Source organism: Protopterus annectens, chromosome 14.part0, assembly GCF_019279795.1.
Source record: "Protopterus annectens isolate FY-2018-M chromosome 14.part0, PAN1.0, whole genome shotgun sequence".
In the NCBI taxonomy this organism is placed as follows: domain Eukaryota; kingdom Metazoa; phylum Chordata; order Ceratodontiformes; family Protopteridae; genus Protopterus; species Protopterus annectens.
The window spans coordinates 481,577,956-481,601,993 of NC_056748.1; the positions used below are offsets into that span (position 1 = coordinate 481,577,956).

General features: G+C 44.2%; 1 protein-coding gene across 1 annotated transcript in view; it reads left to right on the plus strand.

The window, feature by feature from the left end:
- RRP12 (ribosomal RNA processing 12 homolog) overlaps window positions 1-24,038 on the plus strand; it is a 1,805,151-nt gene that overhangs the window by 566,253 nt on the left and 1,214,860 nt on the right. Inside the window, exon 18 of the mRNA XM_044056239.1 lies at window positions 7,726-7,790. Within this exon, the coding sequence (XP_043912174.1) occupies window positions 7,726-7,790 (65 nt within the window). The remainder of the gene's footprint in view (window positions 1-7,725; window positions 7,791-24,038) is intronic.

A 24,038-nucleotide genomic window follows, 5' to 3' on the forward strand; every position in this document is an offset into this window, starting at 1 on the left:
GGTTTTGTGCTAGATTTAACCAACGCACTATTAAGCTTCGGTACGATTTTGCTTTTCATTACTTTGGCTGAAGGTTTATATAATGCCGTCGGAACAACCGACCGGAATTCTTAAAAAGCGCAAGGAAAAAGAAAAGGAGAGGCATCTGAGGTCCTCTTCTAGGCCACTCGCCGGTTCTCAGTGAGGCTCTTTCGCAGCCCCTGACACCCGCTACCTCAGAGCCACAGGCCGCCTCCGACTCCCACGTGGAGACTACTAGGCCTCTGGATACTCAAGGTATTAAGCCTTCGGAAACTAATCCCTCAGATGGGTCCGAGCCGCTGAGCAGGCATCGGCTTCTGAGTGTGTTTTCAGACCTACACATCTTTATATCAAGCCAACTTCAGCATCCAAGACAAAGGCTGAAACAATTTTAAAGACAAGGAAGCAAGTACAGCATTCTCCAGGACAGACTTTCATGCCTAAAAAACAGATGCTTAAAATGGCCGAAGACCTAATTACTTTGATCAAGGGTTCCCATCCCCCTCCTGATAAGAGGCCTAGGCAAGATAATGAATATGATTCCTCTTATCAGATTTCCATTTCCTCTGACTTCTCTTCAGAACATGGATACTCTATTCCTCCCTATGAGGATTTTGATGCTGAAGAATCTATTCCTTCAGCTTCTCCTCCTGAGGATTACTCATTTGGGGAAACCCTGCATACCATGAGGGAGCATTTCCACTGGGAGAGCAAAGATTATTCAGATTCTAAGAAAAGGCTCAGAGACGTTCTTCTACCTCAGCACACACCTCTGGCTATTCCACCTGTTGTAGACATTGTAGATGATGTATTTTCAGAGTCCGGCCTGTCTCCCGACTCTTTACCTCCTGCACCTGTTAAGCCAGACAGATACTACATGATTCCAGATTCTCATAAATTTCTATATAAAAACCCTGCTGCTGACCCAGAAACTATTTCTCAGGGTCCCAAAGGGATCAAGGCTGCTACTGCAAAAAACCCTGTACCCTCAGATAGAGATTCTAGGGCACTGGACAGATGGGGTAAAAAAATTTTACACTTCTGCTACCTTGGCTGTAAGGGCTTTAAATTGTCAGTTTCATATGCTTAAATATCAGCAATACTTAATGTCTCTGTTAAACAGAAAATGTTGACAAATTCTGAATGTTCTGAGAACAAGGAATTGCAGGATTTATTGCATGCAGCTGAACAAGTGGGAAAACATACTTTGCAATGCAGTTATGATTCACTGGAGGCCTCTTGCAGGGCCGCTGTAATAGGTTCTATTATTAGAAGGCATGCTTGGTTAAAGGAACAGACTCTGCCTGATCATGTTAAAGCAAAATTATTGGATGCTCCATTACAGCATGATACTTTCTTTGGTGTTAAGGCAGAAGAGGTGTTGAAGAAAATGGAGGATAAAGCTAAATCTATGCAGACAGTGAAGGATTTCTTACCTGTACAGCCACCCAGATTTAGCAGGCACCGGCTTTCTAAGATTTGGTCCTTTCCCGTGACAGACAGGCCACAAACAGGAAGATACAGATGCCCTAGAGGCAGACAACAGCCCCAGGGCTCTTACAGGCCCAAACAATGGGGTACTTCTACATACAAAAGTGGAGAAGACAAATCACAGCCATATAGGAAAAAGTCCCAATGACTTCCCCTCTGCCAATGCCAAGCATTTATCTTTTGGCAGCACTCTTAGGGGGAAAGCTAGCACTTTTTTCACAAAATTAGCACACGATCACCCAGGACAAATGGGTCTTAAATACAGTCTCTCAGGGCTACAGGTTCCACTTTCACACCCTTCCAAAGGGAAAAGGTATGCCGGACCTGCCTCACAATCAATGGGCAGAGGCACAAAAACAAGTTTCATCTCTCATGGACATGAGGGCTATTCAGCCAGTGCCACTACAAGAGCAGGGACAAGGATTTTACTCAAGACTTTTCTTAGTACCAAGAAAGGACAAATCATGGAGACCAATTCTGGGCCTGTCTATTCTAAATACTTTTCTGGACGTTCCGAAATTCAAAATGTTGACTCTGCAGCAGCTTCTGCCAGTGCTGGGCAAGAAGGCTTGGCTTTTAACTTTGGACCTAAAAGAGGCATACCTGCATGTCCCAATCAGACAATCCTGCAGAAGATACCTCCTATTCATAGCTGGCTCAGTGCACTACCAATTCTCTGCACTGCCCTTTGGCTTATCTACTGTGCCCAGGGTCTTCACAAAATGCCTGACACCAGTAATTGCATTTTGCAGACAAAGAAGAATTCAGATATATCCCTACTTGGACAACTGCCTCATTCAAGCAGAGACCAAAGACATTCTACTAAAGCATCTGGCGTTTGTAAAAAGTTTACTAATTTGTCTAGGGTACACAGTAAACGAAAAGAAATCAAAACTAGTACCCTCTCAAAAGATAATATTCCTGGGTGCAGGCTTAAATACAACTGCCCAGATGGCTTATCTCACTCCAGACAAACAAAGGCACCTGACTTCTTACTTCGAAGCATGGCAACAAAGACCCAGTTATCTGCAAGAAAAATTCTGCAGGCTCTGGGCTACATGGCCATCTGTATTCTGCTAACTCCATATGCAAGACTGCATATGAGGAAACTACAATGGTATCTAAAAAGTGTTTTGACTCAACATTGCCACAATCTGGAATCATTAATTTCACTCATTCCCTGCCTGCAACAGGAGTTTCGATGGTGGGCACAGGCCTGTCGCCACAACAAGGGACAGCCATTCACTTTACCCACAGCCAGGCAAACACTAACAACAGATGCATCAGATTATGCCTGGGGAGGCCCACATGGCAGAAAAATGTATTCAGGGCACATGGCCCCCAAGCCAAAGGCATCTTCACATCAATCAAAAAGAGATGCTAGCTGTACAAAATGCCCTGGCAGTCTTCAAAGACCTACTTCATTCAGGACAGCTGCTGATAAAGACGGACAGCACCACAGTCATGTGGTACATAAACAAGCAGGGGGGCACACGTTCCTACCCCCTCTGCAGGCAAGCCATGATTTTGTGGAACACAGCATTGACCTACCAAGTACACCTGCAAGCACAATTCCTGCCAGGAAAAACAAATGCTCTGGCAGATGAACTAAGCAGAAACCTCATGGATCCTTGTGAGTGGAAACTAGATCCACAAATCTTCAGCATGTTAACAATGAAATGGGGATGCCCAGATATAGATCTTTTTGCCTCCCCTCACAACTGCCAACTTCAGAGATTCTGCACAAGGGCTCATCACAAACAAGCATGGAAAGTGGATGCCTTGCCATTCAGCTGGAACAACCTTACAGTATATGCCTTTCCTCCACTGCCTCTCCTCCCCAAGGTACTCCTAAAGGTCAGACAAGAGAAGCCACAAATTATACTGATTGCCCCGGATTGGTCACACCAACACTGATACCCAATCCTAAGGAGCTTGTCCCAAGGCCCAGCTTGGACATTGCCTCAAATTCCTCATTTACTGACCCAACAAAACAGTCAGATCCTGCACAGCCAACTCAGAACCCTAAATCTAGCTGCATGGCAGATAGTATAACCATTCAGAATACACCCCTCTCTAAAGCAGTTATGGATGTTATTTTGGAGGCCAGGAGGCCCAGCACCAGAAAATCTTGTGCAGAAAAATGGAAGAGATTTTGTTCTTGGAACCAGGCACAAGGAATTGATATGCATGTTCGAATATTCCTCAGATTTTACAATATCTAACTGAGATGCTGGACAAAGGCCTGGCCTTCTCATCAGTTAAGATCCATGCCTCTGCCATTTCAGCTCATTACAATACAGACCCACCTATTTTTTCACATGCATTGCTTAGGCAGTTGGGGGGCCAAACACATAAGTCCTCCAAGGAGAGCACCAATACCTGCATGGGACCTCAATTTTGTTTTGGAAAAACTCACACTGCCTCCTTTCAAGCCAACCAATACAGCGGAGATAAAACTCTTATGAAAAACAGCTCTGCTCCTAGCAATAAGCCTCAGTAAGAAGAGTCTCAGAGTTACAGGCATTAATGGCTGTGGAACCTTTTATTATCTTCCATCCGGACAGGGTTTCTCTAAGGACAAACCCAACATTTATGCCTAAGGTAGTGTCCAGTGTGGCTCTTAACCAAACCATTCATTTACCTACTTTTTACCCAAACCCACAGAATAAAGGGGAGAGACTTCTGCATTCTTTGGACATACACAGACAGCTACGCTTCTACTTGGACAAAACTAAAGCTTTCAGAAAGACTGAGCAACTTTTAGTGGCATATGCTGCAGGATCACAAGGAAAGGCTATCTCAAAGCAGACTACTTCAAAATGGATAGGACACTACATTCGTTTCTGCTATTCACAACATGGCAAGTCAGTGCCTAAGGGCATTAGACCACATTCTACCAGGGCAGCAGCCACCTCAGCAGCCTTCCTCAGAGGAGTACCAAGCAAGGATATTTTGGAGGCTGCAACTTGGACTTCAGTGCACACTTTTACTAAGCACTACCACTTACCTCTTTACTCTAAATCCAGAGCAGGCTTTGCCACTGGAGTTCTGCAGGGCCTTATAGCCACTCCTAATTCTATTTAGACCCAGCCGCCTAACCTCAGCTTTGGGATTCTACCCAAGTGTAATGACTGCAACAGTGAAACACGATGAACATAGTACAGTTGTGTACCTACCATAAATGTAGATGTTCGAGTGTATTTACTGTTGCAGTCCAGGTTACCCACCCACCATCCCCCTTTCTTTGCTGGGACTTATCTATACTTCTCTATCCTATACAACCTATGTGGTGTATTTACTTGTAGATGAAGGTATTGTTTATTTCAGTGCAAGCTAAGCAATGTTTTTATTTTTAGCCTACCCTTTTGGGGGCACCTGACATCTGGGGCAAGAAAAACCAAAGAAAATGGCGTTTGCTGCATCTTTTATACCCCTGGCGCACTGACGTCAGGGAAGAGGTAACAGCAACCGATGCCGGACCAAGACTTTGGAATTCAGGCCAACTGCGGGTAGCCTGCCAGCAGGATAACCCAAGTGTAATGACTGCAACAGTGAATACACTCGAACATCTACATTTATGGTAGGTACACAACTGTACTTTTCCTGCCCAGTCTCTATCCTTATTAATCATTCTATAACTGAGTCTGTAGTCCCCAAGTTATGGAAATCCTTTTGCACAATACCTGTCCACATAGGTAACTCCACTGATTCCTCAAACTATCGTTCCATTGCTATACTATCCGCTGTTTCCAAAGTACTAGAAAAATGTGTTCATTCCCATACACTAACACTTGCTTGATAATAATCTCTTAACTCCCACCCAGCATGGCTTTTAGACCCCAACACCACACATCTGCCACTCTTCTCTCATTCACCTAAATGGTAGCAGAAGCCCGTGACATCCTACTTCTTTCCTGTCTATTCCTTGATCTCTCAAAGGCTTTTGATATGGTTTCCCACTCTAAACTGTTAACTAAACTTTCTGACCTTCACCTTTCTACCCCCTCTATAGCCTGGTGATCTAGTTACTTATCTAATAGACTACAATCTGTACGCTGGCAAACTGTCTCCTCCCCATTTTTGCCTGTCTACACTGGTGTTCCCCAAGGCTCTATTATGGAACTCCTGTTCAATGTTTTCACTAAGAACTTGCACTCTGCTACCAGCCTCTCAACTCTCTTACAATAGGCTGATGATTCCACCCTTATCACCACTGCCCGAAGTATACCTGAACTCCTTTCTCTTACCCAAGACACATTCTCTTCCGTTGAGACTTGGTTTACTGATAATCGGCTAATATTAAATCTTAAAAAAACTAAACTTCTACTTTTTCTTCCTAAAACACAAATCCTCTTTCTCCATTATCTCTATTAACAACAGCATCATCAGACCTGAACCACATACTAAATTACTTGGTGTCACCATAGATGAACTAAAATTCGGTATTCATATCAATCCATTAAAAAAAAAAAAAACTTGGTCTCCTTTACTGTAATCGTGAATTTCTTTCTCCCTCCTCCAATCCCTCTCTTGCCATGTCTCTCCTCTTACCCTGTCTTCTGTATGCAGCTTCAATTCTTACCAAACTTCATTCATCTTTTCTCAGCAAATTAGAGCAAACCTACAACAAAATAGCTAAATTTGCCTCCAGTTTCCCCTATAAATCCCACTACTGCCTTGCCTTTAAGTCTTTGTAGTGGCTTGAATTCCCTAAACAGCTGCTCCTTCCACAACTACATATAACACATTCATTTCTTTACAACCCCACTTCCTGCCCCTCTATCTCTAATATTGTATCACAATACAACCCCCAATGTCAGCTTCATAAATCTACAAACCTACAAAAAATATTTGGAAGTCACTGTACAAATGCTCCATAAACTCACTGCTGGAACTCCCTTCTTCATAATATAAGAAATATCACCCACAAGGCTCAATTCAAAATTGATCTTTAACACTATCTAGAAAACACCTGGTCCTGTCCTTGTCAAGGTCCAACCTGATTCTAGCTACCGTCTTTCTAAATTTACTTTCTTCTCTTCGTTATTCTCTTTCATCTACCTTTCTCCACTCCATAGTGCCAGTACTGCTACATATCTACACCCAGTTCATGTAAATAATTTTCCTGCACCCAGATTATTCTTGTTGTTGCTGTTTAGCTGTGCTCAGAAACTTGTACAAAACTGTTAATTTAATTTCCCTTTGTTGTATAAATTCTTGTTATATGCCATCTGTGGTGTACATTTCTGTCTTAAATGATTGTAATTGTAACTGAAGCTTTTTTCCCCAGGTCTCCGCTGAAAATGGGCCTTTGGCTCTGTTGGACCAACCTGGTTAACAAATGACAATAAATAAAAAAAACTGCTAAGTCATTCTTATATTCATACATGTCAGGAACATTTTGTAGGTAGGAAAATGTACTCTGGGGGATAGTGTGTATTTAAGGCTTGCTTTTTTCTTAAGAATTAAGAGTAGTGTCAATGTGGGTCATAGCATGGGCAAATGTTCTGCTACTGTGGTTCGTAGACAAGTACTAGGCTAGCTGCCCTTGTGGGTCATTTTAAGCCTAACCAGTTTTCCATTTTTCTGCTTGAAATAACTCATTTGGTTATAGATTGCTCTTACCCATCCCAAGATCGATAGTTATATATTGCCTTCTAATGAGAATAACTGGGAATCGTACCATAGATAAGTTGCTGGGACCGTGCATGGGATAAAGCATTTAGGAGCTGCATTTGTCCATTAGTAGTAAAGGGGCAAATGGTTTAATGTTATGTTACCCATCTGTATATCTAAGCTGTGGATGAAAATGGACAGGGATGAACTTTGTTTTATGTGGATGGGGAGTCTGTTCCATAGCAATGGTATCCTCTGGAATTTACCATTTCTCTCCCAAACATTATATTGATGTTGCCAAAAGAGGATTAGATACCTAGAACATAGTATTTCTGATGCCAGTTGACAAGCTGATGTGCAGTAATTCCATCAGTAATGGGTCAGAGGATGCCTTGTATGCCAGACACAGGCCATGTATCTATGGTAGCTGGCTAAATTGTTTCACATTTGTAATGACTGTTGCATTTATGACTTTGAGTTTGACAACTTAATGATTTCTCAACTTTAAAAGCTTTCACAGAGATGTGGATTGTTTGTATGGTATTTGTTGATGAAATTGTGGTTTACTCATGTCTTCCATTTGTCTGTCCACAGCTACTGAACTTGCCGAGGCTGGCAGGCCTCTGGAATCCAAAATCTATGACACCTTGCAGTGGCAGGTAGGTGGATTTGAAATTCAAGGTACATGGGTTTATTTTACAGTCATCCTGTTTTCCCTTGTGAGATGACAGTAGTTTGCTGTGACCTGGTCTCTCTGCTTATAAACTTAAAGTTAAGTCTTACTAAAGGAGGGACACTAACCTGAAAGAGAGAATCGTGTATGATATAGAGGGGAGCAGAAAGATATATATAAAAGTAACTTATAAAATAGTGAGTTATCTGGTAAATTGATGCATGTATCACATGGTTGACTTAAAGGGAAAGGAACCTGCTGCCCAAGCTCATATGGCTGTCTTAATGGGTGGCTCACCTTTTGAATAAGATTTGCTGTATGTAGTTATGTTGCCTCATAGTAGAATACTAATACTGAACAGCAGAAAACTTGCTAAGGCAACAGGCATTAGTATCATTCTGTTTGTAATGTAAAAATATATTTGATCTGAAGTTAGTGTGACATCCAAGGGTGTGTGCATGAAAATGACATTGTTAAAGCTCGGCTTCCTAGTAAACTGTTGTCAAGTAACATGGTAAGTGATGATGAAACAACTGGGTTAATGGAAGGCCATCAATAAGGGTTTGTAGGATAGAGTGACTAGGATAGAGTTACTGCTAATGTCCATTGAGTCAAATTAAAGGGAATCTTTAAAATTTAATTTAAAAAGGTGAGTGCTTAACTTGGTAGTTGCATAACTGAAGCTAAAGGAAAGGAGGTGGAGATACTGGATGCAGTGAATTGACATGTGGTTGCAAATCAGGAAATGTAAAATGAGAAACAAGACTTTAATGAAAAATGTTTGTGTTAACAGACTTGGACAAATTGTAAGAGATAAAAAAGTGTGTAATGAGGATAGAGCTCCATGAAAAAATATTCATTGTAAAGGAGTGTTGGAAAAGGAAGACTGACAAATTAGAAAGCTGGGCTGGTCTGGTTTGTATGTGGGGCAGCCTAAGACTGAAAGAGCTCAGACTTTTTTTTTTTAACCTGGTACAGCAGGAATAATGTGGCAACCAAAAATACATTGGTGAGGTTTGAGATTTATATTTTAAAAGAACGGAAGTTGCCTTTGTTTTAGCACCCAGGAAATATTTCTAAAATAGTTAATATGTGAGTGGTTAAGTCAAAGCTTGGAATTGGTGAATGAATGTCAGTTGCAAAAACTAACATTTTGACAGCTGCTTCTGATGTTATACACTGCTGTAGCTGGGTCATGTAGTGCCCTGTGCCATTTTCTGATCTGATACCTCACCCCCACCTCTTAAAAGATGGCATCACATTTTACATGTGGCAAGCAAATTACTAAATTTGTAGTAAATGGATACAGCTTTACCACACACACACACACACACAATGCTGAAGTATAGTGCATTTCCTATTTCTGTCCTGCCATTCAGGGCGGCGCAGTGGTGCAGCGGTTAATGCTGTCGCCTCACAGCAAGAGGTTCTCCGGTTCGATTCTCGGCTGGGGTGCCTTCTGTGTGGAGTTTGCATGTTCTCCCTGCGTTCGCATGGGTTTCCTCCGGGTACTCCGGTTTCCTCCCACATTCTAAAGATATGCTTCTGGAGCATTGCTCCCCGGGCCTCCGCTGAAAACAGGATCTGTGGAACCTAGTCGGACATTCCCGGTCAACAAATGTTAAATAAAAAATAAATAAAATTCAGAAATGTCTGTATAAAATAATGCAAGAATCACACTCCCGATCATTCCCCATAATACCCGCCACAACGGTGGTTACCTCATTTACCCCAACCTTGCTAAGATTCTGAAGACGTGCTTCTTTAATGGATTTAAGATTCTGTTGATTTGAAAGAAGCATTGTGAGCTATTCCTTTATATGATCCTGAAGGACTGTACAAATTGGAACAGGTGATGTAGGCCTTGGATGGGGAAGGGGCAGCATCACAAACAGGGAAAAATTAAACCCTTATTTTAAGTGGAAAATATTTAGATCTCTTCAATATGAGGATGCTGTGACAAAGCCAGATGCAGTATGACTAAGCAGGCTAGGTAGAATAAGGATGCACAGTTTGAATTATGGTTATCGGTACTGTGCAGATTAGTTAAGTTTGGCGTTTCTTAATAAAATTTATTTCATGTACTGTTGTATCAAGTGTATAGCATTTATTAGCTTGTAAGCAGTCAAATGAAAAGCAGTGGGGGGAGGATGTCATTTTGTCTGTTTTTTTGTCTGAGAGAAAAGCCTGCATAAGAACAGTTGTAAATTAGTGTAGCTTTACATTAACAGAATCATCAGCTATGTGCATAAATGATTTGGTTGAGTATGTTATAAACTCACATTTCATTGATGTAATAGGTAGACTGGGAGAATAGTAGAGTAGCCGAGCCCTTGCTCCCTTCAATGTCTGAGGGAAGTGATGGGTATGCCTATGTTCATTTATAATGTTGAAGTATTTCAGTGGTGATTACATTGGCATACTTACTTTCATTGTAAGTACTTTTGATAAATTGCACTAACTTATTAAAAAAATGCTGCTGTTTCCTTGATTTATTTTTGCATTTAACTGCTATTTACTTGTAAAAAATTGCATTTCACACTGTTGTCATTTGACTGTTTGCTTTAAAATTGCCTTCTAAAGCTGCTATGTAGTTTGGGTGTGGTAGCATTGTGCATGGGAGACACATTTTTTTTACTGTACGTTTAGATGATGATGACTAGGATTATTCGTCCAGTGGCAGTAGATGTTTGCCTGGTCTGTCTGAGTTGGGAAATGCAGAGAAGGGCCCTAAATGTAGTAATTTCCTGTATTTTTAGTGCTGGTATAAATTCTGTATGTTTGCGTGAAGCTGCTCACCATGCCAGAGCCATGCACAGCGGAAAACTAAAAGCAAGAACTGCCCATAAAGCAGTACCCTGTAAAGCAGCAAGTGAAGAACAAATACATTACTCACTGACATGCTTACAGAAGGTAGTTTGTGCAACAAGTGGCAATAAGAAAAATTTTTGTATAATTTAGAATTGTATAGCCTAGTCTGCCTCCATCTCCCCCCCCCCAAAAAAAAACACCCTCAGTAGTCTTCTTTTAACAGCTGTACACCATACCCTTATAGGTCAATTAGAGGACTGGATAAAATGAAGATGCAATTTCCTAACTTCTCTGCAGCCATCTTGTGTATCTAGAGACAGTACATCAGTTGGCTCATGTTTACTGACAACCATTTAACCTTTAAAGTAACAGAATACAGTATGTAAGATGGGTACGTACACAATGTCACTGGACACTAAATTCTCACATACAAGTGCACATCAGGCTGTCAGAACCATGCACAAAATACTTACTGCATATAACACACAACGCACAGACCATCATATGCTGAGGTACTTAAATGCAATCTTTCTAAACACAGACCTCCTAGATTGCCCATCAGCAAAATAATTATCCTCAGCAAACCTAACACCACACATACAGTCACACTCAGTGGAACTCCCAGTACAATGCCCAAAAAACACGCATACACACTTCTCATGACTCTAGTTATAGGGGACTCCATTGTAAAACATACTGATGACCCTCTAACCAGCTGAAAAAGAAGATAATTAATTGTTTATATGAACCCAGGATGTGCCAGATTACGCACACACTCAAGTCACTGAACCACAGTATCTGTATGATTCCATCATAGGTCATGGAGGTGTAAATCTGAGACTTGCATTTGTAGACTATATGAAGAGAGACCTTGTAGACCTCTCTCTGTCTCAGGCTGTTATGAGCCTAGCACTGAGCAACATATATTACCTTCACCAAGGAGGATATCACAATATGAACAAAAGATAATTTGATTTTAAGACTTTGCTGAGTTTCTGGTGTCATTCTAAGGGGATCCAATATTTGTCAGTATGGCAAGACATGGTTAACAGATCATATTGCTTTTACCAAAGATGTCGGCACCTGTTCCATTTAGGCTTTTGAGTACTGACTAAAACTTTATTCTTCCCTGTAGAGCTTTTTAAGCACTTGTAGACCAGTAGCTGCACAGATCAGGAATAAAGGTGGAGGTGTCTCAATGTAGGTTCATAGGTAGGTACTAGGCTATCTGTCCGAGGGCATTTATAAGCCTAGCCAGAGTGTCAGCTTTTGCCGCCCCATTGATTAACTGAGCCTCTGTCAAGAAGAGCCAATGAAGTGATCCCAGGGGTGTATTTTCTGATACCCATCCACTCGTCAATGTTTCTCTTGAAGAGAGTTAGTGAGGGGCTCTGCCTCAGCCTGATGTACATCAGTAACAAGCATACCTGAGTTAATTAAACAAGATGATGGACTGAAGTTTCTGCATGGGCAATTCACCATATCTAAAATCCTGTACTGTATCATAGAAAGCTATAGGTCACTCTGTGTCTCTCAAAAGTCATAGCACATACCTAGGTTGGATGGCGAGTCTCTGGTAGGTTTAACACCTTACTCATGGGGAACTTAAATTACCCCTGTATAGACTTGAGAGTCTTACACAGTCTCAAATCTGCAGGCACAGAGATTCCTGCACTTTGGAAAAGCAAACACCCTTGACCACTTAGTACATATGCCCACTAGAGGTTTAACATACTGGACTTTATGCTGACATGTATGGGAGAATGCTGCCCCCCTCTCCTTGTGTCATGTCCTCCCTGGTAAGGTCCGACTATTTGACATCAAAATCAACCGTGTAACTCCAGTAATAGTTAAGAACTATTCCAAGGCAAAAATACCTTTCATTAAGTGATAGTTTGTCAAAATTCATTGCCTCTCCAAACCCAGAGAACACAGCAGCCTGTGCAGAATTGTTCATAGAAATTCTGTACAGCCATGTCAATGGCTACATACAAGCTGCTGTACTTACCAGACCTAAGCCCAAAACTAACTCCAAAAAGAAACCACCCTGGTAGCTTTCCAAATTAAACACGTTATACAACAAAAGGAAAAGATCATGGCTAAAATCAGGAAGTCCAACTCCCAAAAAGATAAGAACTCTCACATTAAATTAAACTGGCAACTAAGAGGGGTAATTAGGTCCAATAAAGCCAATTTTGAGGTCCAGATAGTCTCCCAGGCAAAGGATAGCCATAAGGCCTTCTTCAGCTTTATCAAAAACTTCAAAGGGAAGCACGCAACAGTGTGATGAATGGTGCCACATTCACTGAGCTATGCTTGCTAAGGCCAAAAATAACAGCATCAGTAGGACCCAATAATATCCTGTTATGCCTACTGAATAGACTAAAATGACCTATCGTTGCTACTAGAGTTGATATTTAACTATAGTTTTGATGCAAACTTTGTGCCATGAGAATGGAGGACTGCAGCGGTTATTCCTCTCTATTTGGACCATCAACAGATCCTGGAAACTACAGACCCATTAGTTTGACTAGTCTTCTATGCTAATCCATGGAAAGAATTATTATGGAAATTATCAAAGACCTAGGAGACCTTCAGACATTGGATCCAACCCAGTTTGGCTTTGTCACAGGAAGGTCATGCCTACTGAACCTGGAGCACTTTTTTTAGGAAGATCACCACTAGATGAGGGTGAAACTGTGCATATTGACTACCTTGACCTGGATAAGGCAAGTTGATACAATACCCCTCTTGGGCATTAACAAACTTATGGAATTGGGCATAAAATCCTGTATAGTGCACTGTATAACTAGCATGTTAGGTAGGGGCTGGTTAGCTAGCTGGCTCACAGATGGGACTTGGGAGGTTAAGATTGGTGAGACCACTTCCACAAAGAGGCTGATCATCAGTGGAGTCCTTAAGGGGTTCTTGCTGGGCCTTCTGTTCTTTGGCATCTACTTTTTGGAAGTCAAGGACAGTGTCAAAGGCCTCTGGCTGAACATGTTCACAGAAGATTGCAAACTGAGAACAGTCACACACACACCCCTCCCCCAAGATGCAAACATCTTACAAGAGGGTCCAACACAGACAGATGACTGGTACCAAAGACCACAGCTTAAACCTCTGTGCCAAGAAATGCCTTATAGTACCTTTCGGGAAGTTGGCCAACATGTCACTAATAAAACACCCTTAAGAGTTGAGACAATAGTCAGCGATTTGGGAACACACATGTATACTGTATTCTGGCCTTCGATCAACATGTGTCCAATATAGTAAAGAAATACTGTCTAGGTTGCGCAAAGTGTGTGGCATCTAGGTCCAGGAACATCCATCGTACCACAATGTGTGCCCCTCATCCAGGGTTGCCAGACGTCCCTATTTGGGCGGGACTGTCCCGAGATCAGCAGCCTGATCCCGAGTACCGCACTGCTGGTTTAAATCCTGGGAAGCCTCTGCTTTTTTTTTTTTTTTTTTTTTGGATTGGCCCGTATACCGACATACGGGCCAATCAAAAATCGCTAAACACGGAGCCTCTTGTGTTTAATACGGCATACGGGCCAATCAAAACAGAGCTACTTCTGTTTAATGCCGAACTGTGATGTTCCGCATTAAACACAAGAAGCTCTGTGGTTAGCTATTTCTGATTGGCCCGTATGCCGGTATACGGGCCAATCAAAACATTGCAAAACAGAGCTACTTCTGTTTAATGCGGAACTGCGATGTGACCTCCCCGGTGAGGATTGAGGTTCCTTGATTGCTGGGCCAGGGCACGGTCTTCACAAGGAAATTTAGGGTGTGCTTCCCATGCCTGGTATTCAAGCTTCCTTCTCTGCTGACCCTGCTTTTGTTTCCACAGTGATCTTTGTCAATAAAAAGACCATTTCTTCTTCAAACCCAGTCCCTCAGAATAACTAGGCAAGTGGCTAGAATCTTGGGGAAAGAAGCTGGTGCAGTCCAGCCCTGTAGCTTACAAAGTGTTGTACTACCAGTGTTTTATGTGGACGTTTATTTTGAGTTGTGTGCACGGTGAGTTTGCTGCATTATTACCTGTTCGCAGAAAGACTGTGAAAGAGAGTTTCTCAAGTATCTAAACATATTTTAAAGAATGCATGGGGGGGGGTTGTACTGTTTGTAGAAATGTAGCCACATTGGTGGTGGTAAGGACGTATGCTTGGTTGGAGACCCAAAACTTTACTGTTGAGTTAAAAAAGATTGTGAATGCTTCACATCTGATGTTCTTTTCAGTCTTCCTCAACATATAGGTTATGGAGCTGACCTCAGATCCCACTTGGCCGCATACCACAGACTTGCAGATCCAACTCTCAAGCTCCTCCCTCTATCCATAATGCCCCAGTCAACCTGCAGTACCTCAGATTTCATTTGCTGCCATCTCACACAAGCACAGATCCCCACTCAGGAACTTAGTATTAAATTCTTTGAGAATTCTAAGTAGTTTTTCTCCTTTACTTTACCTTCTATTAATCTTTTTTGCTGTCCTCCTCCTTCAAGTTATCAGTGTTTATCTCATTAAGTCTTTCTCACACTGCCACATTTGGTAGTCTTATGTGTACCATTGTTGGCACCAATCTACCCTTCTTTTTCTGTTCTTCCTACCCTCTGTGAATATATGGCTGAAGGCTGCCAGCCTAGCTAGATAGAATTCATTTGTAAATATTAATCTAAGGCACAGGCTTGTTGTCTTAAATGGAAAAACTGCTGTTAGATGTGGAACTGCAAAAAAAAGTCACAACAGTGTTCTCTACTGACCAAGTAAAAGCATGTTGTGGCCCTTTGATCTAAAGTCGGCTCCAGCCAGTCTAGATGAAGACATTCTTTCTATTGTTTTAACCAAGAGTTAAATTACTAGATTTAAACATGCAAATGTATTTTATTGCTCTGCTTCTTGACCAGCTGCAAGATAACACAAGGAGATGTTAAGAATGTAAATGTAGTTTCTGTTTAAGCATTTTTGGTCTTTACCATCCAAGTCATCAGCTCTGCCTGTTTCTGTAAGTAAGTTTGTTAGACTTGAGTTTTCTCTTAGTCTAATCTTTCTAGTTTCTAGCTATTTCTAAGTGTTTTCTGTGATGTCAGAACTGTACTACTGAATTTTAAGCATTTCTCTGTGATCTCTGAACTCTTGACTAGCACTGTGTAGTAAGAAGTATTGTCTTGTGTTTTTATTATTATTAAATATTTTAAAACCTTTCAACTGTGGTTGTTTTGTGTAGGGATAATTTAAGCTCTTAAGAGTACTTGCATGCCTTTGGTAAAATTGTACAAAGCCACTCTAATAGCTTTAACCATGGGCTATACTACCAATTGGATAGTAATATTGCACAGTAATAATTAGACACCCTTTTAAGGGCCTTTAAGTAGCTGATAAATATTAGTGGGTGGTGGCAAGTGGTACTACCATATAGTCTGGGTAAAAGGGGCACAGCTGGAGAACCTGTGCCAGCCTTCCCCGGGAGTGTCTGTATGGTTGTATAAATGCTTTTTAAAGTGTGCGTGTGTCAGCTACTTAGGCAGGGACACAAAGCACTGGTTGGACAGAGAGGGTGCTGGAGGTTTTAGCTTGCCCACTAGGCTGAGATCTGGACCCTATAGCTGTGCCAGTGGGGAGTCTTATTGGGGACCTGGAGAGCAAGGGAGTGACCAGCCCCAGACTGACTGTGATCTCTGTGTGCTCTTAAGGGAAATTGCACTTTACTGTGTGTATTTGTTATCCTTTCCTCCTATATGAGATGCCCCTCACTGGTGTTAGTGGTGAGGATTGAGGCTCCTTGATTGCTGGGCCAGGGCACAGGCATCACATTAATTGGTGGCAGTGGTAGGATGTCCACACCATATATTAATTGGTTGGCAAATACTAATTGGCTTGTAGTGTTGTGGGTAGAGTGAATTCCTGTAGCTTGTGTACAGTGAGCTTTGAGGGTGTTTTGTACTCTAAAAACAGCCACACAGTGAATACTTGAGTCCAGATCACAATTGTTTTGTTTCTTTTGTTAGCTTAGTCAGGGTGAGCAGTCAGCATGTCAGCAGATGAGTATGGAAAGCTGACAAGGAGCCAGCAGGTGATGTGCCAGGCTAGGGGACTGGTGCATGGAAACCTGACTATGGCAGACCTGATTGCAGCCTTAATTACAGCTGCATCAGAAAACAGCAACCAGGAGGGCAAGCAGGCTGGCAGTGGATATGTAATACCCTCGGAGAATGGACAGCTCAGCCTTTCTGCAGAGGACTTAAAAATCCATCTGGAGCTGAAGAGACTGGAGTTGGAGGCCAGGTGTGTGAAAATAGAATCAACTGAGAGACTGAGTCTTCTAGAGAGTGAGGACAATGAGAAACTGCGACGTTTGCAGGCTGGGGAGAGTAAGAAGCTGCCAGGAAGCTGAGGAAAAAGAGAAGCAGAGGCAGCATGAGAAGGAGATGCTGACTCTTCGTCAGAGTCATGGAGGTAGTGGGGAAAGGAGTAACTGGACCCCAGAAGCACAACAGGTCAGTACATTTTTTCTGCAGTTTAAATAGGGGGATAAATTTGATAGTTTATTTCATATGTTTGAGAGGGTATGCAAACAGTATGGTGTGTTGACCAAAGGCTCGGGTATGGTTCCTGGCCCCCTTACTCCATGGTAAAGCTGTAACTGTATTGTCAAAAATGTCTGACATTGCATGTTTTGATTATACTGCTGTTAAGAAATATCTTTTAGAACTGTTTAAGCTAACACCTGAAATGTATAGGAAAAAGTTTTGTGAGCATAGACGCAAGGCAGATGAAAGTGTGTGTGAATATGTTGCTGAACTGAGCACTTATTTCCATAGGTGGGTGAATGGATGACAAGTCGCCACTTTTGAAGGGCTGGCAGACCTTTTGGTGAGGGAACAAGCTCTTAGCACTTTGCTTGAGGACATGAGGATCTGGTTAGCTGATAGACAGTGTGCTACTTCAGAGGAGTTGGGGAAGAAGGGAGACCTATACCTAGCGAGCATGGCAGCGCTGCACAGGTAAAGGACCCCCAGTACTGCTCATGTGTCTAAAGGAACCCATGATGGGCAGCACAGACTGCTAACAAAGAGCGGAAGCCAGCAACTGTGATGCCCCAACAGAATCTGCCAGTAGCAGGGGAAGCCACTAGTCCAGGTACATGTCCAGGAGCTAGGGTTAAATGTTTTGAATGTAACCAGTGGGGCCATGGGGCATACAGGTGTCCACGGAGGCAAGGTGGGGAACAAAACGTGAGGGAGCCAGTAAGTGGGGAAAGACAAAATGTCAATATTAGGTTGTCTTGAGACAACAAGGGTACCAAACTACCACCAGAGGCTATATCCTGTTGTAGTGAATGGCAAAGAGGCCATTGCCAAGAGAGAGACAGCCTCTGATATAACCATTGTAAAGCCTGCAGTGGTTACAGAGGAGCACTATTTTCCTGGGTAGTCTACTCCAGTCAGGGCTTTAGGAGGGATCCCATTCCAAATACCTTTGGCTAGAGTTTACCTTGACTGGGAGGGTGGAAAAGGAAGCCAGCAAGTAGGTGTGTTTGAGGATATACCTGCAGATGTCCTGATAGGGAATTACTTGGATGAGGCAGTACCATGTGCTTATGCAGTTACACGCAGTCAGGCTAGGAGACAGGCATGTGGGTCTGGTAGCCTGGGGGAGACCCAGACTGACTGCATACTTGCAGCCAGGACTGGTGAGGTGGTTACTTCAGGGAGGGAGCTACTGTGTAGCAGTGAGACTGAACGTGAGCCATAGCTGCTTGTGGGTACTGATGGTCCCTTGGAGAGAGTGACTGCAAAGGTAGAGGTGAGTAGTAGTACCCAGGCTGACAGTGAGGCACCACTTTCAGAGGATGCTAGACTTCCTGTGGAAGGGGAGCTGGGAAGGGTCACAAGGAGAGAGTTGAGACAGGCTCAGCTCTTGGACCCTACATTGCAAGGCCTGTGACAGGTAGCCAGGGAGGCACCTGATTCTCAAGGAAAGGGGGGATCTGTGTACTGGGATAAAGGGTTATTATACAGAGAGTGGACCCCTGAGGGAGGGCTGGAAGGCGAGAGAGTACATCAGTTGGTAGTGCCTAGAGCTTACCGTCTGGCACTTCTAGCCATAGCCTATGATATTCCATTTGCAGGTCATATGGGCATAAAATGTACAGAGAGGCATATAATGCAGAATTTCTATTGGTCTGGAATTTCCAGAGATGTAACAGGGAACTGCAGGACCTGTGAGCAGTGCCAAAAGGTAGGCAAGGCAGGAGACAAAGTGGGTTCTCCTTTGATGCCTTTGCCTGTGATTGAGGAGTCATTTCAGAGGGTATCTATGGATGTTGTGGGTCCTCTGAGTACTGCAAGTTCCACAGGGAAAAGTATATCCTAGTGATAGTGGATTATGCTACATGATACCCTGAGGTGGTGGCTTTGTCCTCCATTGAGGCAGAGAAGGTGGCAAATGCTTTGTTAGAGATTTTCAGCAGGGTAGGTTTCCCAAATGAAATACTGACTGACAGAGGTGCCAATTTCATGTCAGACCTGCTGGCTTGTCTATGGAAATCCTGTGGGGTGAAGCACATGAAGACCACCCTCTACCATCCACAGACTAATGGCCTTGTTGAGAGGTTAAACGCTACAGTCAAGTCCATGCTATGGGCATTTGCAGATCAGTTTAAGAGGGAGTGAGACAAATATTTGCCCCATCTATTTGCTTACAGAGAGGCTCCCCAGGAATCCATAGTTTTTTCACCCTTTGAGTTGCTGTATGGGTATAGGGTGAGGGGACCTCTAGATTTAATTCAAGATGAGTGGGAAGGTGAGTGCGGTCTCACAAGGAGTCTGTTGTGGCAGACATCCTAAACCTCAGGACAAAGCTCGGGGAATTCATGGGCTTGGCCCAGGAGAACCTGGCAGAAGCCCAACAACAGAAAAAGGTGTGGTATGACAAGAATGCTCGAGCTAAAGAGTATGCTGTGGGGCAGCAGGTAATGGTTCTCATTCCCGTCAGATTCAGCAAGCAGCTTGGGAGGGACCCTACAAGGTGGTAAGAAAGGTAAGTGATGTTAACTACATGGTGGAACTGCTAGGCAGAATGCAGGGCCACAGATTGTACCATGTTAACATGATGAAACCTTACCATGATAGGGAGGCACTTGTGCTTAGCATTTGCAGTGGATTGCAGGAGGAGTCTGAGGGAGATCTGGGGACTGATCTCTTCAGTGAAGCTTGGGCTGATACCTCAGTGGAAGGGGTAGCAATGTCCCAGCAGCTGTCTCCTACCCAGGTTCGAGAAATCCGAGCAGTATTGCAGGAATTTGGGGACATGTTCACTGGGAAACCAGGTTGCACCCACCTGGGGCAGCACCAGGTGGATGCAGGACCCCAAAGGCCTATTAGGCAGGCCCCTTATAGAGTGCCTGAGAGAGTCAAACAGACTCTGAGGGAGGAGGTACAGGAGATGTTGGAACTAGGGGTGATTCAAGAGTCCAACAGTCCCTGGGCCTCCCCAATGGTGCTGGTGCCAAAGAAGGATGACAGCAGCAGGTTCTGTGTGGACTACAGGAAATTAGTCACATAGGGTCAGATGCTTACCCCATGCCTAGGACACATGAGACCCTAGAGCAGCTGGGTGGGGCCAAGTATCCTACAACCATTGATCTTACCAAGGGTTACTGGCAGGTGCCCTTGACTCCCAGTGCTAGAGAGAAGTCAGACTTTGTGACTCCTTTTGGCTTGTATGAGTTCACAAAGATGCCCTTTGGGCTGAAGAATGCCCCAGCGACTTTCCAGAGGCTGGTAGATCGTATCCTAGCATGAGGGTTTGCCCTTGCTTACCTAGATGATATTGCCATCTACAGCCATTCCTGGCCAGAGCACCTTCAGCATGTCCAGGAGTTGCTGGGCAGACTACAGAGGACAGGGTTGACCATTAAGCCGAGCAAATGTCAGGTGGGTATGGCAGAGGTCTCCTACCTAGGACATAGAATGGAGAGTGGTAAGATAAGGCCAGAACCTGCCAAAGTTGAAGCCATTCATGAATGGCCTGCACCCGTTACCAAAAAGCAGGTGAGGGCATTTTTAGGGACAGCAGGGTACTACAGAAAGTTTGTCCCTGGTTATAGTACCATAGCTGCTCCCCTCACAGACCTGACAAGGAAGAACAGGCCAGATAAGGTAGTGTGGACCCCAGCATATAAGCAGGCATTCCAAATGCTTAAAGAAGCTTTGGGAGGACCCCCCCCCCCCGTGTTAGCCAGTCCAGATTACAGCAAATAATTTGTTGTGCAGGTGGATGCTTCGAACCATGGGGACTGTACTTAGCCAGATTTCTTCAGAGGGAGAAGAGCACCCAGTGGTTTATCTCAGTTGTAGACTCCAACCCAGGGAGGAATGCTATGCAGCTGTAGAAACTGAATGTCTAGCCATAGTGTGGGCACTGTAGAAACTTCAGCCTTATCTGTATGGAAGGAAATTTACTGTTATGACAGATCACAACCCCTTAACATGGACAAACAGGGCCAGCCAGCAAAATGCCAAGTTGCAAAGATGGAGCCTGGGGTTGCAAGCATATATGTCAGTGCAGCACTGCAGTGGGATTAGCAGTACCAATGCAGATGGGCTCTCAAGACAGGGAATGGGGTAAGGTATACTCAGATAGACCTAACCCCCTCAAGCAGCATTTCTCAAGGATCACTTGAAAAACTAGCTCGAGTTCTCCAGGGGGGGACTTGTGAAGATATGGGTGAAGGCTGCCAGCCTAGCCAGATAGAATTTTATAGATAATTCTGTCATTTGTTAATGTTAATGTAAGGCACAGGCTTGTTGTCTTAAATGGAAAAACTGCTGATGGTTATGTAGCCCAATCTCGCCTACATTCTTACCCGTGGGTTCAGAGCCGAACCTCGGCTCCGACTCGGCCATACTGTAGCTCGAAGTCTTTCAATTGGCTGGGCCCATACTCTAGCTCGAAGTCTTTCAATTGGCTGGGCTAAGCAGGTATCCCATGCTGCACTCCTCCCTTTTCCCAGATCTCGTTTGCCGCTCATATAGCTCACACGTGGTCTCACTCTTGGCTGTGGCTAAGTATAACTTTTGGTCTTTTATTGAGATATTCTTGCTTCAAAAAAGCTATTTTCATAGCTGTGTATTGTGTGTGTACTAGTTTCATAATCTGGTGTACAGTTTTTCTCGTGCTATTGTCTTTTGTGGTTTCCCGCTAACTGTTTCCCCTACGGGCTAGGCCCATTTCAGTTAGAGAACCTAGTCCGCCCCTGTTTTTTCTGTGTTGCTTGTTAGGTACCTATCCCTCGGGCTAGGGCCGTTTAAGTTAGAGGACCTAGTTTTTTCCCTATGTTCCTGTTGGGACTACTTAAGTTAGAGGTCTTTTTGTGATTGTCTGTTGGTTTTTCTTTAGTTCCTGTGCTTGTGGCTTCTATATTAATGGTTGGTCTATGTTAACGGTTGGTGGCTTTTCAGTTTCCTTCAGTATGTCTAAGGATACGAAAGAGCACAAGCCCTCGGGCTTTAAGAAATGTACTAAATGTGGTTATAAAATGTCAATCACTGATGGGCACTCTGTGTGTGTTTATTGTCTGGGAGCGATTCACTTCCAGGAATCTTGTACATTTTGCCATGCATTTAGCCTGCATGTTCTTCAGGAGAGGAAGAACAAACTAATTTTGAAAGGACTTCTGAAACCCTCCTTCGAGGAGGAGTTGGGGAGGGCTTCTAGCTTCAAGTCCTCTCCCTCTAAGAGTAAAACTTCCAAGGCTAAAAAGCGATCTCCAGCTCCATCAGTTTCCTCTGAGCCTCCGGAGGAAGTAGCAAAATCTATTGTGACATCCTCGGCTCCACTGTCTTCGGAGCCGCAGGAAGTTAGTGCATCGACAGAATCTGCTTTGGCTCCAAGTCCCTCGGAGCCGATTGCGGTGGTGCTAGTTCAGAGCCGGTCTCCAAGTTTTAGGCTGGTCTCTCCTCCTCGCAGGTCTCCTTCGGAGAGGAGGTCTAGATCTCCTTCCTTATCTTCTACGTCCTCCAGGACTCTTTCAGATGTGGGTTGTAGGTAGAGTGGTACAGAGACTGCTCCATTCAGCGGTACTGGCAAAATTGTTTTCGGCTCCAGCCCAGTCAGCTCCGGAGCCTGTCACCCAGCCAACGTCGATACTTCCTCCGATCGATTCTCAGCTTTCGGAGCCGGAGTGGTCAGTGCCGTCTGGTATCCCTAGGTCGGCTCTGATGGCCCATCCTGGCTTATCGACTCTGGCTTCAGCTCCTACCCCGTCAGCTCTGTCTACAGGGTCCAGGACTCATGGTTCCTCAGTCAGACCCGAGGGAGAGGTCTTGGGACTCTTTTCGGCTCCTAGCCTCCCTCTCGGTGCTTCGGCGCAGGGTAGCCTGAACCCTGCTTCAGCTTTGGACCTGGTCCCTTCTGCTCCAAGGTCTTCCACGGCTGGTCGATCTTTGGAGCCGGGGGGACCAGCTTTCGAAGCCATGCGGACCGTGCTGGCCATGCCCTCTGTCCCCTCCAGCTCCGGTGCGGGTCTCTGATCGCCTTCTATCTTTCGACAGCGGAGACCCAAGGCCTCAGGATACCCCCATGAGTGGTCCCCATATTTCTGAGGGCCCCTCAGTGTTTTTGCCTGAGGAGCCGCCCAGAAAAAGAACGTGCAAGAGGAAGCACATAGACTCCCAAGATGAGTCCCTCACATCAGACAGCGACCTCGAGGAATCGGAGGGGTCCCCCAAGTCATCCTCTGAGGATGTCTCTTTCTCTGATATCCTAGAAATTTTAAAGCAGAGGGGTGACTGGCCCTCCAAAGCTCCCTCCGAGCAGGAGTCTGTGTTCTTGAAGGCCTTTGGGGCTCAGCCCTCTGCCTCCTGGGCATCTCCACCCTTCGAACTTCTGGAACTGGTTTGTCGAAGGGTGTGGGAAACCCCTGACTCTGTGGAACCAGTCCCCAGGAGACGCAACAAATTCTTGTCCACCCCCTCTGACAAAGAGTTTCTATGCAAGGGAGTTCCTGTAGATGCCATGGTGGTGGCAGCGGTTAGCAAGAAGGGAACTGGCTGAGACTTCGTCTACCGTCCAGCCTCCTAAGAAAGAGTCTAGGACCATGGACCGGTATGGGAAGCGTATGTTTTCTTCAGCGGCCTTTACTCTGCTGTCACTGAATTACTTATCACATTTTACATGGCTCCAAAGAGATCTCCTGAAAGAGCTTGGAGATGCTCTGCAGGGTAACGTTTCTGATGCAGTGGCTCAGAAGGTCAACGGTCAGATGTCTACCCTTAACTCTGTTGCTACCTCCTCCATGAGGCTGTCTCTTACGCAGCCAAAGGAGCGGGTAGGGCAACAAGTTCGGGAGTTGCTCTTAGGAGACACTCCTGGATGCCTCTGTAATTTCACAGAGGCCTTCAAGTCTACGTTCAC